Source organism: Heliconius melpomene, chromosome 1, assembly GCF_056956725.1.
Source record: "Heliconius melpomene rosina isolate 202511_hmr_F chromosome 1, ASM5695672v1, whole genome shotgun sequence".
NCBI classification, from domain to species: Eukaryota; Metazoa; Arthropoda; class Insecta; order Lepidoptera; family Nymphalidae; genus Heliconius; species Heliconius melpomene.
This window is the reverse complement of record NC_140389.1, coordinates 14,304,548-14,321,994: the sequence shown is the minus strand read 5'-3', so window position 1 is coordinate 14,321,994 and position 17,447 is coordinate 14,304,548. Positions and strand designations below refer to the sequence as shown.

General features: G+C 33.2%; 1 protein-coding gene across 3 annotated transcripts in view; it reads right to left on the bottom strand.

Annotated features, from left to right (window-relative positions):
• Positions 1–203: 203 nt before the first annotated feature.
• The window catches only part of GckIII (Germinal centre kinase III), a 63,334-nt gene continuing 46,090 nt past the window's right edge, over positions 204–17,447 (bottom strand). For 2 of the 3 annotated variants that reach the window (XM_085189752.1, XM_085189740.1), the window contains exons 3-12: positions 15,771–15,987; positions 12,067–12,359; positions 11,735–11,880; positions 9,025–9,173; positions 7,401–7,519; positions 6,873–7,001; positions 6,589–6,684; positions 6,200–6,310; positions 4,565–4,629; positions 204–4,170 (exon numbers count right to left, since the gene is read on the bottom strand). In XM_085189752.1, coding sequence (XP_085045878.1) covers positions 4,161–4,170; positions 4,565–4,629; positions 6,200–6,310; positions 6,589–6,684; positions 6,873–7,001; positions 7,401–7,519; positions 9,025–9,173; positions 11,735–11,880; positions 12,067–12,359; positions 15,771–15,987 — 1,335 coding nt within the window. In that variant the 3' untranslated portion in view covers positions 204–4,160. Of the gene's footprint in view, positions 4,171–4,560; positions 4,630–6,199; positions 6,311–6,588; positions 6,685–6,872; positions 7,002–7,400; positions 7,520–9,024; positions 9,174–11,734; positions 11,881–12,066; positions 12,360–15,770; positions 15,988–17,447 lie in introns of all 3 variants that reach the window. The other variant, XM_085189748.1, reaches the window with a different exon arrangement.

The window sequence follows — 17,447 nt, the reverse complement described above, 5'->3', positions numbered from 1 at the left end:
GATATAAACATATATAAGTATAGACAGTGCAGTATTCATACTGTTCACAGTATAGAGTACAGTGAGTAGGTTTTGTTTCAACAATTATATTTATAATATAATATAGGCGTTTTGTAGAAAAATCTGCTTTTCGACTCCCCAGGGGGGGTAATGGTTCTCAATAAGTAAAAAGTAAGAGGATAAACGAAAATAAAACAATCCAATCCAAAATTAAATAACTTCTTTTATTTCAGAGTCAAATCTGTCCTACATAAGGGTGTTAGAATGACGCGGTATCATTAATTGACCATCGAACTAATGGTACGCGCCGTGACCTGTGCACGAGTGAACATATCTTTGCGCTAGCCCCCACCCCCTCGCACCCTTCCCTAGGAATGTCCGTACTGCATTTATATGTATTAAGTACAGTACGGACGACGAGTCGTGGCCTCTGAAGTTAGATGTAGATGGCTACGCAGATATATCTACTTTTGATTATTAACTTCCCGAGTGAACAATGGGCAAAAACTGAGAAAGCCTAACTTCAGAGTGGCCACGGCTCGTCAACCGCACTGTATATTCAGAAAAATCAGAGATTATAAATCAAGAGATTAGGATAAATAAATTACATATAATAAAGAAATAAACACTAGATCAATTTGTTTTGTGAGGAAAGTACACCGCCATATTGGATTAACATGTAAATAAATAATTCTTGATTACTTGAATTCTTGATTACAAGATTAGATAGCAGCTATGTAAAATGTGTATTATCATAATAAAACTGTTTTGAATAATAAGTTTTCATATAATATGAAAAATTTCACAAATTTCCTGTTACGTCATACATGCGCGATACAATTCCCAACAGACGCAAAAACGAAATAACAAAAATAAATGATTGACGCACATATGCAGTACGAGCTATCCCATGTGGACACCACATAATATAATATAGCGACACATTCGCTAATATAGATAGATAGATAGATGACGATTCACCGTATATATTTATATCACAGCAACTCAACAAATTGTTAAGGTAAAGGGGGCGAGGGGGGAAAGGGGCGCACTACTTCGACCGGTTTCTTCACCGAGTTTATATTACAATAACATATTTAATTATATTAGACTATGCAGTTACGATCACAATACCCCATGACCCGAACGCGCCCTCGCAGGTAACAACTACAAACCTCTACGATCCAATGACACGAACGCCTAATTTTAATCAATAATCAACAATTATCGCCCGACTCTAAACACTACACGCGTTATTACAATATAATACCATCAAGTGGAAAAATATGTTTTTTTTATGTTTCTCCATCGAAATCAACAAAATGGAAGGCGGACGGCGAGGCTGCGGGTGAAGGTTACAACACATAACTTCAATAGTCATTCAGCATTATTTATTATTCTGTGGATTTTTTAGGAGCCAGCAACCATAAATTACGTCACACTAATTTATTATTTTTAACCATAGAAACTATTAAATTAAAACAGCACTTCCGAAACTATGTGTGTTCATGTAAATATCGTGTTTTAATACTTAGATAATATATTTTGAAACGCAATGTCATCAAATAAAAAATTCCAATAAAATATACACTAGTAGTATAGTAAGAACTTGATTAGTTTTCTTGTTATCACACTTCGTAGACACAATCCGTGTAACGTAATTTATAGAAGTCCCCAATTTTGAAATTACCACATAACAAAAACTATTTTCTATGATACGAATCCCCATTGGGTACTGTGCGTCAGTAACTCCCGTCGCACCGACGCAGCCGCGCCTCCCACCTCCATCACACTTTAAGAACACTTTCATAAACAGTATTTCTTTACATTACACTACACAATTTACAAATTACAATAGGTTTACATTTTTACACAGCAATAATAATTGTTTTGTAGACTCCATTATAATATACTCTATATAGTTCCGATTGCTAAATATTGTCGCATCATCAAGCAAATAGACACCTTGCGGCCGCTAGTGTCTGAATACTTTAAATTCACAAAATACTTAAACGTCACATCGTCCAAAATTAATTAAATTAGATTTTAAAAAATTGCAACAAATAATTAATTACATAGTTTTTAGAACATCTCGTTAGTAACGGTAAAGACCCGACCGAAGTTAAAATTAATCAAATAACTAAATTAATTAATTAATTTTATATAACACACCTAAAACATGAATCAAATGAAAGGCTTCAACAAAACAAAATAAATCTATAAATGCCGACAATCTTGTCTTTTGTCTGGAATGACACTAAAGAGAAACTACAAAAAGAAATTTGAAATATTTTATAATAACGAGCCGTACAAAAACAAAACTCACCAAGTTTATTCAAAAAAGATGGAAGCCACAAAATTAAAATACAAATAAAATTTATAAAATTAAATAAGCCATATTTGAAAGAAATAAAATGTATAATAAGTGTAGATAAGCTTTAATTTTGTACGACACATTCCTATAATAAATACGTTAAAAATTTCGCTTCTACACAACGATTTAGTAAAAAACAAAGGATTTAGAACAAAAATTATGGCAAAATATTTCACAAATATTTAACAAGCGAACTTTAAACGCCAAACAAAACGTACTACAAATCGAAATATTAAATTTCCTAATAAAAATTAAAATTATATTTAATGATTTATCGCAAAAAGATTATTAATATTTATTAATAACAGCCGATGCTTTTTTTCGACGTATTTTTATGCGCGTAAAAATATCTCAATATGATCAGTATTTTACATATGCAAGGCCTATTCTGACAATAAATATATGCAATTTTTTAAATTACCTATAAATCATAAGTGAATGAACGAATGAACAATTCAACTCCTCAAAAACAACATGTATGGTACGTGGTAGTCCCGTTAAAATATAATAAAAATAAAAGGGCAAGCTATTATAAATCTTAAGAAGTCCCAAATATCATACCATTTGCTCTGTTACAACATCAAAAGCGAACTGACGACAATCAATAAAACGTTACATTGCAAAAGATCGGTATAATAAGGTCACTAGAAGACGGATTGTGGATAGATTTGTTCGTTTAACTTTACAATTATAATCGATACTCGTAATCGATAAAATCGATTAGGAAAAATTGTAAAATCGATTATAAATATGGAAAACAGTTTCAGTTCGTAGTTTGGATATACAGTATTAATAGTTAGTAGTTTTGTTATTGTATTATCATCTATCGATTGCGAGTAAAAATTATAAACGCAAGGGAGATTATAAATATCTTATAATATGGTTTAGAATTATTCTGCGACGGTTACATTTTTCGTGGTCGAAAAAATATATTTTAAGAAACATTACAACGCTCGCTACACGCAAATGGCTAAAGTTAAAGCGCATCGAATTCACGTACAATACTCGATTTATAATGAACATTTCACATTATTGCGTCAATCATAAGATATCATCGAACTGTGTGACGTTGACAGATGTACACAAGAGTCGCGGCGCCAACAATTAACTTTACAAAAACAAAAACCAATTAAACAACTTATATAAAAACGTATTTTTAAATATTTAGATATATTAAAAGAGCGCCAAGGTTCCGTGTACATCGACAACTCTAGCCAGCATCAGCGTGTGCACGTGGAACTTTTTCGCATTAACATGTAACGCTGTGACAGTACATATTCAAAGAGAAAAAACGTGAAATTTAGCGTGATACAGTTCCAAGTGGCACGCTGACACTAACTAATACTTAGTGGTCCACTTCACTTATTGGCGAGTGAGAAACGGTATATACCTATTTTAGACGTACATAAGCCACTGACCACAGTTTTAATACTATAAATATTTACCGCAGGAATATTTTTTATGAATAGCAACTATGTTAAGGTAACAAAATATAATTTAGAGTCCGTCGTGTCTGGCAGTACGTGGCGTCGCTCGCCCAATAATGACAACTTGCTGCATCAAAACGATCATATAATATTATATATCGCTATTGAACATGTATATCATTTACATATGATAATATAAATGACCAAAACTATTACAAAAAGGTAGTATACAACAAAATTATCTACTGCATTTGGATTATAAAGAAAGATAAATAAAGTATATAAGCAAATATATCATCATCGGTCGACGTGTCGTGTGACGTCACTGCGCCACCACGCTGTCGGCGACCACGCTGGCATTATGGGTCCCTGTACACGAAATAATTATATGTTAATATATTTATATAAAATATATAAATTGGTATTTATAGTGTTACTTAAATATTATAAGTTGGTAAGGTGCAAAAAACAAGTTTTCAGTAAATTTTATTTAACAATTATTTTCTCACAGTTGAGCACGAGTTTTAGTATAAACCAAAGACAAAAAGAAAAATAAATGTAAAAATTAAATATTAATAAAATCACTTTATTATCACAATAAAAGTAGTCAAAGTTACCATATAAAAAAAGAATAATTAGACAAATGAAAAAAAATATTATACTCACAAAACACCAATAAACCTTTTTAGTAAAAGCTAAAAAAATACAAAACCGAATATAAATAAAGTGATGAACAAACATGATACGATAGATCCGTACCTACCTCATCCAGTGTTGCGAGTTGTGAGGGGACGCCTGGTGCGACTGAGTGGCCACCCTTTGCACCACCTTGAAAAGTAATCTATATATTAACTAGCGACCCTCTTGCGGCTTCGCCCGCTTTAACTACTGGATTATTTATATAATATATGTTTGCAAAGCACTTAAGATAATGTGAAAATTAATTAAACCCTAATGCAACCCGCATTTTTGTAGTTTCAATAAGGATTTTCCAATTGTTTTACACAGCAAGGATTTTTTAGTAGGTACCGTAATTTTAAATCTGTGCTACTAATCTTTTCAAGTACTTAATAAAATATATTTAAATTACTATTTTTAGATAGTTAAATGACTATTTTTAAACAGAAGAAATTATAAACAAAAACCTTCCTACTACTAACTACTACAAAAAATGTGAAACCAAATACATCGCGCTTAAATAATACATTCAACTCCAATTATCCAATACGTGCAAACGCTTCTAACTAAATCTTCGTTGCTATAGAGGCAGCCGGGTTTTTTTTTTCGAGCTTGTGGTTAATGCTGAAGGGGGTATTCTGTCCCTGATGAAAAGCAAGCACGACGTGGCTGCCTGTGAGGAAAATTAAATAGAATGCATGGGCCGGGAATCGAACCCGGTCCGCCCGCGTGGCAGGCGAGCATTCTACCACTGAACCACCGATGCGTGTAAGGCAAGCGGGCACGGCGGACGCATGGCGAGTGGCGAGCCGTTTCGCAGCAAGGATTTTTTTGATATTGTATCAACTTCTAAAGTACTTATTAAAATGAAAAACAGTAAAAGACAGTTTTGGTCTACATTAAATGGCCAACGTAACTAATGTACTTATTTATATGCTGAGAGTAAGGGATAAGTGAAACTTGAGTAACATACAGCTGATGTGTCAACAATTAAATGCGTTTTTCTGTAAAACTATTCACAATTTCGAAATCTTGTAAAAAGCAAATTTTATCTTCGTTTAACGTAGAAAATTAATAAAGTATTTTAAAGGATAAGGATTAATACCATTATGGAAAAATATCCCTCACAATAAAAAATATATTGAAATTATTATTTTTAGACAGAAAAATGATCACTACACGTTATTCTTAAAAGATACGAATATGCTCTCGCGGAATTTTTTGTAGATCTTATTAAGAGGAACAATACTCCAGTACATTTTTTTCATGTAGTACTTACCATTAGAGCAGCGCATGCGCGAAAGTGTCTCAACGGGTAGGAGTTTATACACATTTATCGTATTTATGTTAATTTACATAAGAATGTACAAATAATAAACTATATATAAACCTTCTACAAAAAACACTCGACTTAATGGTGAAGATCGCATCAAAATCCGTTGGGTAGTTTAGAAGAAGAAGAGTTAGAAACAACAGACAGACACGAAAAGCGACTTTGTTTTATAAGATATAGGATAGGATAGGATACATAAAGCAAAACCCTTGTACTCTTTTTTTCTAAAGAAACGTATAGATGTGTTTAAAAGTACGAACGTCTGTTATACTTAAATTTCCTTAAAATTCCTATTTGATGTTTGGAGAAAAAAGCTTTCTTTCAAATCAGAGTATTATTTAAGAGTAGGAATCGAACCCACAACAGTAGCGTTTATTCAATAGTTACCTGCTGCACGAAAGCGCGCGTGAGGTGCGGTGCGGACCGCTCGGCGGCGTCGAAAGCGCGCCGTAGCTCGTCGATGGCGGCCGCGCTGCCCGCGCCGTGTTTGCGCGACAGCTGGAATAACATTCATTTTTATTTTTTGTTAACTTGCTATTAAAATACATTACTAATAGTTTTAGTTCATAAAATAATCAAGTTAATTTTTAAATACATATTAAATTTAAAAATAAACTTTTACGTAACCTTTACAACAGAGTCTTTGAAAGTTGGTAATGTAATGGGCCATCATTACTTTTTTTTCTATATAAATAAAATGAAACAAAATCAGGACAAATGATGATCAAATATGTTTCTAAAAATACAGTACTATTAACATAACAATAACTGCATACCTCATTCAATAGTGGATATATGAGTTGCTGCAAATACGCGTGCCGCCTCACTTTGTTCTCTTCATTGTTGGCCCCTCTGTGGTCCAGTGGCGATGACTAGGTAGATAGCACAATGTTTTTAACATTATAAACTTTCAATTTTATTACACAAATAATAACATTTAAACTTTATAGCATAAAAGTGGGGAATGGAGTATCTTAACACTAGGTCCCCACTGCCTACACAGCTGTGTGCGGGATACGGCGTGAAGCTGTGTTTTTGTAATGGGAGTAAGATGACTCACCGCTTTATTATTATAGACTACACTGTCTCTATTAGAAGGCTCTCTGTCTTTCCTGTCATCGCGATCCCCGCGCTCGCGCTCCTTGGCGCTTCGGGGCTCCGGCGTCGATACTATTGGCGATTGTCGGGGCTGGAAACAACAATAACAGTTATATTTTAACATTAAATTAAAACTAAAAATTAACTTGTATTAATTAAAAGTATTTGAAATTTACAACTTTTTATTAAGATTTACAATTATTTATTAAGATTTTATTTCAAATTGAAGCAATATAATTCTAATGACATTTCAATAGTTGGTCGATTGTATATATGGTATTCCATAAATTGATTGGGTTTTTTTTCGTTGTCTGACATCACAGACATAGTTCGTCAGGACCTGTTTTATACTTTAATATTTATTTTCTAAAATTTTACAAAATATGGAGTGGAGAGTATTTGTCGCAATAAAAGTTTTTCAGTTCTTTATGAAGACTGAATGAAAAGTGAATTCCAGTTTCTTTCTAAAAATTTCAAGTCAAACACTCACAGGTGGTTTCTCAGAGGTGTTGTTGTTGAGAGGCGCCGGCTTATGATTGTCGGCGGGCGAGTCGTCCCTCGCGAGCGACCCGTTCTGCTTCGACACCGGCGACGTGGGAGATGGTATTACTGGAATGTTAAAAATTAGGCTCACTTATATTATATAACTAAAGAGGTTGTCTGGTTGTACGCGATAATCTCAGGAACTCTATTTCAAGTGTTTTAAAATCGGGAGTGTACAGAGATACACAGGAAGTAATAATAGAAAGAAAAAACAAGTTTACTTATTAATTTGATCGGATCTGAACTATTTTTAACTTTCAAATTTGTAAGGGATGAAAGGCAGGGTGGTATTTATTATATATTTTGGAATATAATACACAATTCTTGTTTTACTACAGAAAGAAATAACTATCAATAGTAACATAATATATAACAAAACCTAGTAATTATGATCAGGTACGAGTACATGTGACTTTATTATGAACATTAAACACTTAATAATGATAAAAGTTAATAATAAATAGTAAGAAGGTGTACAATCTAAGATAAACATTAGTTATATCTAAGATATAGCATTGCATTACTCATACATATTTTAACATCGATAAATAGTCGTTATCATTTATGAATGTATTATCGAATCACAAATTCTTGTGTCCAAGAATATTTTTGTGATCGGTGAAGATTTTACAATATAGCCTTAATATATTTTAGCTTGATGCTGTATCTCACACTACTGACGCAGAGGGAGGCTGAGGAAGGACCTAGTGTTAAAACACTCCGTTGTCATTACTACACTTCCGTTCCCCACTTTCCACGTTTATTGCATTGTCTCGTTTTCCTCGAGTAGGAATCGAACCCATAACCTGCCACGTTTACAGACTCACACTTGTGCCCGCACAGCATGACTGGCCCTATTATAAATATGTACAAATAATGTTGTAATATACAATGTTGTATTATTAAAACATGAAGGAAAAATAAAAGATACATAAACACAGATTGATTGCACAATTTCATTCCTAATGGCCGTCACTATTATGATGACAATTTATGACTCACTAAAATGTTTATAAGAATCTACTAATCGTTAGTGTTTCATTTTAACTGTACATTAATACTTGCCTTGATTATATTGAAATTGAAACACAGTTGATGGAACAATGATCGTGGGTTCAAATCTCAATCAAAACAACATTTATAATTGTATAATATACCAGTTTCGTTGGTCTACATAGATAATACGCTGCATTGGGTTCTATCAATTGAGACATGCATAATGAAAAAATGAATCCATTCAAGAACACATTTTATGTATTAAAATTTCGAATGAGTTTATGTGATAATTGTATCTACAATTATGTAAATTTATAACTATGACTTAGATTAAAGACCTATAAACTTGTTTGTTTGTAGGATTCTCAGTATATAGAAACAATATAGCTAGGCCAGTAACCCTAGGGCACAAGTTATTCTTCACTATGGTGTCGAGGCAAAGTTCCGGCAATCACAAGCAAAGCTTCCAGATTCGGCGGAACATGAGGGACGATGTGTTTTAACACTAGGGAACCTAGTGCACTGCCAACCCTTCTGTTTTCGGGGTGCATCGTGAAAAAGAAAAAAAAAGTTACCGGCATCATCGTGCAAGGTACGCCGCTTGTCCTCCGCCATGTGCGCGTGCAACGCCACGGGCAGGTGCGAGGCGCGCGCGCCCGCGCCCCCCCGCACCGTCATGATCCACGGCTCGTCCGCCTCGCTGTCGCCGCGGCTGCACTCCTCTCTGACAATACATCATAAACATATTATATTTGTGTCATGACTTGTGATAATGTGATCAAACATAAAACCACGTAGCCATTGTAAATAAAAAATAATACTTTATTAGTTATTTTGTTTAGGACACGTCGAAACCCAGTGGGACAACGTCTGGTTGTAAAGACGACTGTCGTGGGTTCGATTCCAACTCGGAGACATAAAGTATTCTGATTTCCATATCTGGTAAGAAGACAAAGCGGAGCGTTGATTGCGTCACTCAGCACCGTCTCAAAAATGGACTGAAAGTAGGGAATCGAGCATCCCTTACAACAAGGTAACCTTACACCTTATCCTGCTATGAAGGACACAGCGTGATGATAAAAAAATAATTTAAAGTAACAAAATTTTAAGTTTCTTTAAAGTTTGTTTTACTTTAAACTAAATGTTGTTTACTATGTTTGTTTTCTATCTAACCTACTTTTAAGTATTAAACTGGTTATGAAATATTTTAATAGAACATAAGTATAAAAGAAATTAATTGAAGTGGAAAAAAAAACTAGACCTCGATGATATAATCTTCATTGTAAGTGTATTAACAATACTCACAATGACAAAGGTACATGGAATGACAATTAGATTTATAAGTTACAAGCATAGTATAAAACCAATATACTTTAATATTATATATATACAATTTAACACATTATTTCTATATACCTTCTCTTACAATAAATAACTGTATAAACATAAAGAAAACGTATATCGAAATTACGAACTGTTACCGGATCTCTTTCACTGTAGTCAGAATATATTTATTTAATATCGAATATCTATCTACATTAAGCTAGTGTGCAAAGGTAAACGATATGGAAAATTAAAAAAAAATTTGAACCTAGTGTACAATCTATTCTATTAAGATACTTCCGTTCCCAAGAAATGCGTATTGAGTGGTGAAAAGTGGAACTCAACACTACACATTTGCGAGAGCAAGAAAATGAAAATATTAATTTTTCCCCAAGTGGAAATCCACAACCGTCGCATGTACAGGCATACTCCTCCACCACGACGGCCTCGACATAACATGATATTATACAGAAACTAGGATATCTGACAGCATTAAGATCCTTTTGTGATTCGCAAACGCACGCAATTCGGTGATCATGCCCAAATAGATCGCGCCATTTGGCCGTTTATCCTTGATACAAATACTAAATGAGTCAGTACACTGAATACAATTACGATTAACCGCTGTCGAAATAAATTTATGTGTTACCCAAGTAACCTGATTTGTAAATGTTTTATGGGCCCATTATTAAATTTCAATGAAATAGATTAAGTAATTTTCATAATTTCCTAATTTCGATTTGACTGCAAACGCGATGGTTGTGGGATCGATCCAACGTGTCTCAACTTCGGGCCGAAAATGTAGAGCGGAGTGACGCAATGCTCTCTCTATCTTCTTCATCTTATCCATGTTTCGGAAGTAACTCATAAAATATTTTAATTTTGTAAACAAAATTTAATGTTTCAAATGGAAATTATTTCTTCGATGAGAACGTAAATGAAAAATCAACAACATGCGATAACGAGACGCCTGACGTGATACTAATCTACTTTTTTAATTCACATAAAGACATCAAAGCGTGTTATTAAATTACAAAATTCGTTTAATGATTATACGGTGTAGGTATATTACGTTCTTTTTGTTCATACATAACATACTATAGGCAAAATATATCAAAAGAACAAACAAAATACGATTTTTAATGACAATTTAAAATAAGTAGGAAAGTGATGATCATTTGATAACACAATCTTTCCGATGCATATATAATTCAAGGCAAAGGTCATTATTATTTATTGGACGTATCCTATCGGTTAAGTAGTGCGCGTGCATATCGCACTTATCTGAATATTATATTAGATCCAGGGCCAACAGTGGATTTATATTAAACACGTATATTATATTATTAATATGTACAATTGGATTTTCTGCATTATTTCAGTATAGTTTGATCGTTATCAGCTTCGCGCAATATCCTGCATATAGCAGGGTCGGCAAAGGGAGCCGTGTTAAGACACTCTGCTTCCCACATTGCGCCGACTTCTGGAGAACTCAACGCCGCGCTTTGCCTCGACACTAGAGCGAAGAAAATGGAAATATTAAATATTTCATTTCCTCGAGTGGGAATCGAACCCATAACCTGTCAAACTCTGTCGAGTCGCACTTTGTGCCCCTGCGCCAAGATTAGCCTAGCAATGTGTGATTATAAAGAATTCATCAAGTGCTAATTATTATGTTTTTCTTTTCTAATAAGGAGATTGCATTGTACTAATACAATGTACAATTTAGTTTCTGCATTTCAGATACATTGTCAAATACATAACAATCCGTTCCGTTGAGTAATAAGATACAACAGAGGGAAAAAAAACATCCTTAGTATCAGTTTTTTTTACTATTTGTAATTTGTCAAAAGTTTTGCTTCCTACTAATAAAAAAATACTGCAATTGAATAGGTAAAGAATTGTCTGTCATGTTTCGGAAAAATTATCAGCTTTTTTTAAATATATAAATAAAATACTCACGAATCTGAATTCTCCGATTCTGTCTCACTCTCCTCGCTTCTCTGTGCTTTCCATTTCTTATACCTATCTATAAGATCCATTAAATATGAATTCTTTTTAGCCTTCCTTATAAATTGAAATTTTAGCAGCTCCTTCGCCGTTGGCCTCTGAAACATTAAAAAAATTATTACCTTTTATAATAGTCTTCAATAAGAATTACATAAAAAATGTATTGAAATAGAATAATATAGACACTAATCGACTAACATATCGATATAAACCCCAGTTGAAAAGGGTAAATCGAAATATATTGTCATTCAAACGAGCGATCAATCACATTCGACAGCACTTACATTTTCGGGATCCTTGTTGAGGCACGCCTCGACGAACTCTTTGAAAGGCTTCGAATAACTGCCGGTCAGTTGTGGAGGGTTGTTTTTAGGTATTAGGAACAGGACTCTCATGGGGTGAAGTTCAGAGTTGGGTGGTTCACCCTTAGCCAATTCTATGGCGGTGATGCCAAGTGACCATATATCTGCTTTACTGTCGTAACACGATTGTTTGATAACTTCTGGCGCCATCCAGAAAGGTGTACCGACGAACGTGTTACGTTTGCTGGTAGTATTTGTTAATTGACCCGCGACACCTGAAACCATCCATATATTTATATACTTTCTGTGAGCTACAAAATGATAATAGAATTTCTATTTTCAGTTACCATGGCAACCGAAAATAATGCTTAAACAATAAAACCCGAATATTTTTTTCTTCTACAACAAACGATCCAACAGTACGAAATATTGTTTAAGGAACAAGACCACTTTGGCACTCATCCTTCTCGTCTTGTTCAGACTTGATGGCACGCTAAATGTCTCACCCCCACTCGACGTAATATTATAAGTCAGTGGGAATACACACAGAGTTTTACGTCACCAATGACAACTCAAGCACATTTAACGTTGACTCTAGCAGCGCACAAAGAAGGCGCAAATGGCTCAAATATTGAATGTTGGCGGTAAGCCAGCCTCTACACACGAGATTTACTTAGGAAGGCGTATTTGGTTTTAGAACATGGCTACATAAGGTGGATTCTTTATTATGTAACTATACTATATCTGATGGGATTAAAAGGATACTGAACATGTTAATACAAAGTTAATAATAAAGCCTGTGATAGACAAACATACGAATATTTCCCTAAAAGATATGATATTATATTTTAATAAAAGCTAATTATAAACATTTTAATTATTTATAATAACTTTACCAAAAAAACATAAGAAATAAAATTACATAAGTTTTTATAAGACTCGTATTACACATTTTAGGCCTCACTTACGTAAATTAAGTAAACATGACCATAATATCGGTTGACATAGTGCGCTACTCATTTCATTAAAGCTGTCGCTGGTGACGTGTGTCTACTTATGATAATGAAGACAAATTAACACACAGTTTGTTATTCCTAATTTCAGTACAGATATATTCATATGTTTCTATGAAATTATAAGATCTTACAGTTGAGTATAAAAAGTATCTAATAATTATTTTGTGTTAATATTTATATGTATGGTAGATATGCCATTTCTCCTCATATATTAATAGAGCAAAAATACATACGTAATTGTTGAGTTTCAAGAAATTATATTTGAATAGAATAATTATGTATGTACTATATTATATTACAATGTAATATTATAAAAAACATTTTCCAGGCATTCCACGTAACACATGAAATACGTTTTACAACTGATTTTTAAAATATCCAACCACGTTGACCACCAAAAAGGCAAGAATAATATGTTAATAAAAATATCGATTTTAATATAAGTACCTTGTAATAATACCTTCGAGGTTATCAATATATTATTACAGAATGAAACTATGTTAGCCTTAGCAGTGACTCGTCTCGGTTTATTAAATACGTTCGAAGTGCCGTCCATCATATGTCTGTCAGTCAAGTTATTAGTGGTGTTACTAAGATATGTACTCGTGTTGATATACAAAATTAATATGTTAAAGGAACCAACAAACAATTAGTTAAACAAGTTCTTGTTAAAGAAGATATGTCAGAAGAATCAGCCATAATCAATTCTAGAATCATCTCCTCATTGGACTCTCATGATGGATACTGATGAGAAACAGCAGAAATTTTTTGAAATGTTAGTGTTTCGTTTAAACTATAAAAATATTCAATGATTTTGTATAGGAATGACATTCCACGCAAAATATTTTCAATCTTTAGATACTATGTAATAGTAGGAAGACATGCTGTTTTACTGGCAACAATATATTAGGCGTATTATTTGAGTAAATATTAGCTATTATAACATAACTTCAAGGCTGACACGTTAACGACTGTTTGATGTCCAAACAAAAAAGTCGTTTTTAATATGATAATAGAATAACAGAGGTTTATTATGGGCGCGGAAAACTAATTTTATATTAACCTTGGAGAAAAAGTAACTTTCGTGTTAAAATATATACTTGCTTTATTTGTAATAATGCTTTACGTATTTTCGTATTTATTATTGAAGGTCTGCCGGTTTTCAAGTCCTAATTTCTTTTGAAGTTATGTTCCGAGGAGAAAAAAAGCTGTATTATTCGAGGAGAAATCCAAAATGGAGTTTTAATATAAAAAAAGGTTATTGTCAAAGTTTAGTAGCATAACCCGGAAACGATAAGCAGAGTATAAAAAAAATAGACTTCATGATATTAAGAAAAATATTTATAAAAGCATTAGCAACACGTCGCAATTATACCTACATATTATATAGATAACAAACGTATTAAAGTACCTTGAATATTGTTTGGCTAAATCTTTTCTAACCGCTGACACTCAATAATATGATAACGTGCTCACGTCCGATATCGAATCCTGATCCAATCCCAAAACCAATATTACTGCGGTAAGGGCTCACTTTTGGAAGAATGTGGACAATAATCCGTAATATTATTTCTTTAGGAAATCCATGTCGCATTTGTACTTTTTATTTAGTAATTCATCATAATATAAAAAAATGTATAGCCGATCATCAAATAAATCTAGGTATAGATGAAATTGAAAATTGCTATATAAATTTAGATCTAACCATAAAAGCTAAGCTATACTTTAAATAACATTAATTTACCTTGTATAATATTCTTCTTCTATGCATATTAAATTACGTGGAATAATGCAATTTACGTGAAAGATTAAATAACATGATGTAAGATGATGAACGGCACCTTTAACTTCGTAATCACTTACGTAAGATGAGATAATAATAGCATTTAATTTTGTTTCTTAAGAAAATGTATTTTTGTATAAAAATATACGAAAAGTTAATATTTTCCACATTCGCAGCACATTTTTATAGCGCTTCTTGTTATACATGAATAAACAATTGATGACTGCAAAGTTTTGTTCTTTTATAATTACAAATATCAAATAAAATATTCCTAGTTATTATATACTTTACAGCTCGATTTTACTTTCAATTCGCATTCAAACGTAGTTTAAATTATCGTGATAATTAAAATAATAATATAATTACCTACATGATTATATAAGAAATTACGTAAAAGAGTTACAATTTGGAATTGAGGCTATCTGAAAATTATTTTAAAACATAAAGATGGCTGGCGCAGATAAAAATAGAAAGCTTGTCCATTTTCAGAGTTTTATGTATATGTGTGACTGCATTGCGTATTATACAATAGAATATACTCTATACGGTTTGCGGTTTCAATTCCACTACCAGTAAATACATATACGGATGCACAACAAACGCTTGTTGCGGTTCGGTTACATTATCTACATTCCTGTTAGTGTTGTTCGTGAGAGAGGAGAAAGTGTCCCGTTCGTCACTCTATTTTATGACGGCATAGTACCGAGAAATATTCTAGTGATGAGTTCATTTTGCATTAAACTAGTTAAAAATGTTTATAAATATATGTGGTGTTACTTATTAGGTTCATCTTTATATGTCACGCTAAACAATATCTTCAATAAAAATAGATAGATATATATATATCTATCTATTTTTATTGAAGATATTATAGACGGATAACTCACCAAAATCAGCCAACTTGACATCGCCCATTTCACTAAGAAGAACGTTAGCTGCCTTTATATCTCTGTGCAACTTGCGCTCTGAATGCAGGTAATCGAGGCCTCGCAGGACCTCTCGTAAGATCACTGCGATGTGCATTTCTTCGAAACTGCCAGCTTTCATGAGGTCTAGGGCAGACCCCCCGCCAAGATACTCCATTATAATCCATAATTTTGTTCCCTGAAAAGAAAAGAAAAGAAATTTATATAAATAATATTCTAATTTAAATTGTTTACGTCACTTTTTCGCTCCTGCGTCTAATCCTATTTATTAGAGTAATAGAATACGATAAAAACTGATATTACAGTTGGGTATTAACTGATATTAGAGTTGTTATTTTAATAAAAAATGTCATATTAATGCAACTTTTGAATATCATATTATATCGCGTATTTTATATTTGTTTACACTTCGATAACCTTCTCTCTGTTTGTCCTCATCGTACATAATCAGTGCGAAAGTTTAACAGAAATAACGGCCGAGTTATCGTCTATAGTACGCAATAGCCTTGACATTTTCGCAAGCTATTTGCGTAAATGCCACTGACGCTCCTGTTTACAAGAAGCTAATGACATAAAACCATATTATGTAAAAAGTGTCAACAAAATTTTATATGCATAAGTATAAATACACGTTTAAAATATTTTTTCCTTTAGCTGTTATAAAAACCCATGAGAAAATTAAAAACACAAATTCATTATTCTTATAACATTATTCAAATTGGACATAAAGCTACACTAGTATAAAAATGTGATAGGTAGATGTGCTTAGTGCTTAGGTTCTATTTATATCTAGGTATATAGGTATATTAAAAATGATATAAATTTATTACATAAGGTGGAAAAATCAAACGATAGGTAAACCATAACAAAAATAACGGAAATTAGAAGCCCGTACTAGTCTAGAAGTCGCGGCCCCCCTGAAATTAGTCTTTTTGTTCGCAAGTTTCGCGCATTGTTCTCTCGAGAAAGATTAGAAAATTCCTAAAATCAAATCTGCGCAGCCATCTACATCCAACTTCAGGGCGCCCACAGGGGGGCAAAGAGTTAATAGATTGTTAAATCTTTATAACTATGATAGAGTAAAAGAAAGGCAGAGAGTATTTTATACATATATCAGTTTAGAAGCAGCAATTTATAGCATCGATTGCAGCTCCTGCTGGATACGCCTCGTAAATTTTTCCGGATTGCAGCCAAAACCCGCGGGTGACAATAAAAAGAAGCGGGAGCGCCGTGGGGCGTTGGCTGGTCTAAGTTATGAATTTTATCTCATAGCCACACCGCAGTACGAGCTGGTATGTACGTGCGCCCGTGTAACGTAATGTGATGCGGAAGACGACAATGGGAGCAACGGGCCGAGGATCCGGCGGGCCGTTTACGCTCCATCTGCTGATGGTATGGGGTTATAAAATTGCTGTAATAATTTATATAACCCCTGTCTATGATATGTTACATACTAACATACATGTACAACCAATAATAATAGAAACAAAAACAATAGTGGTTTTGAATAATTTATATAACCACGAAATTTGTACGTACACGTCACTTTAATATAACAAACAGTGGATTTCAATTCGTTAATGAGTTTAAGCTTGCGTAAACGACAACCTATATTGCCGTATTAAGCCAGCGTGGTAT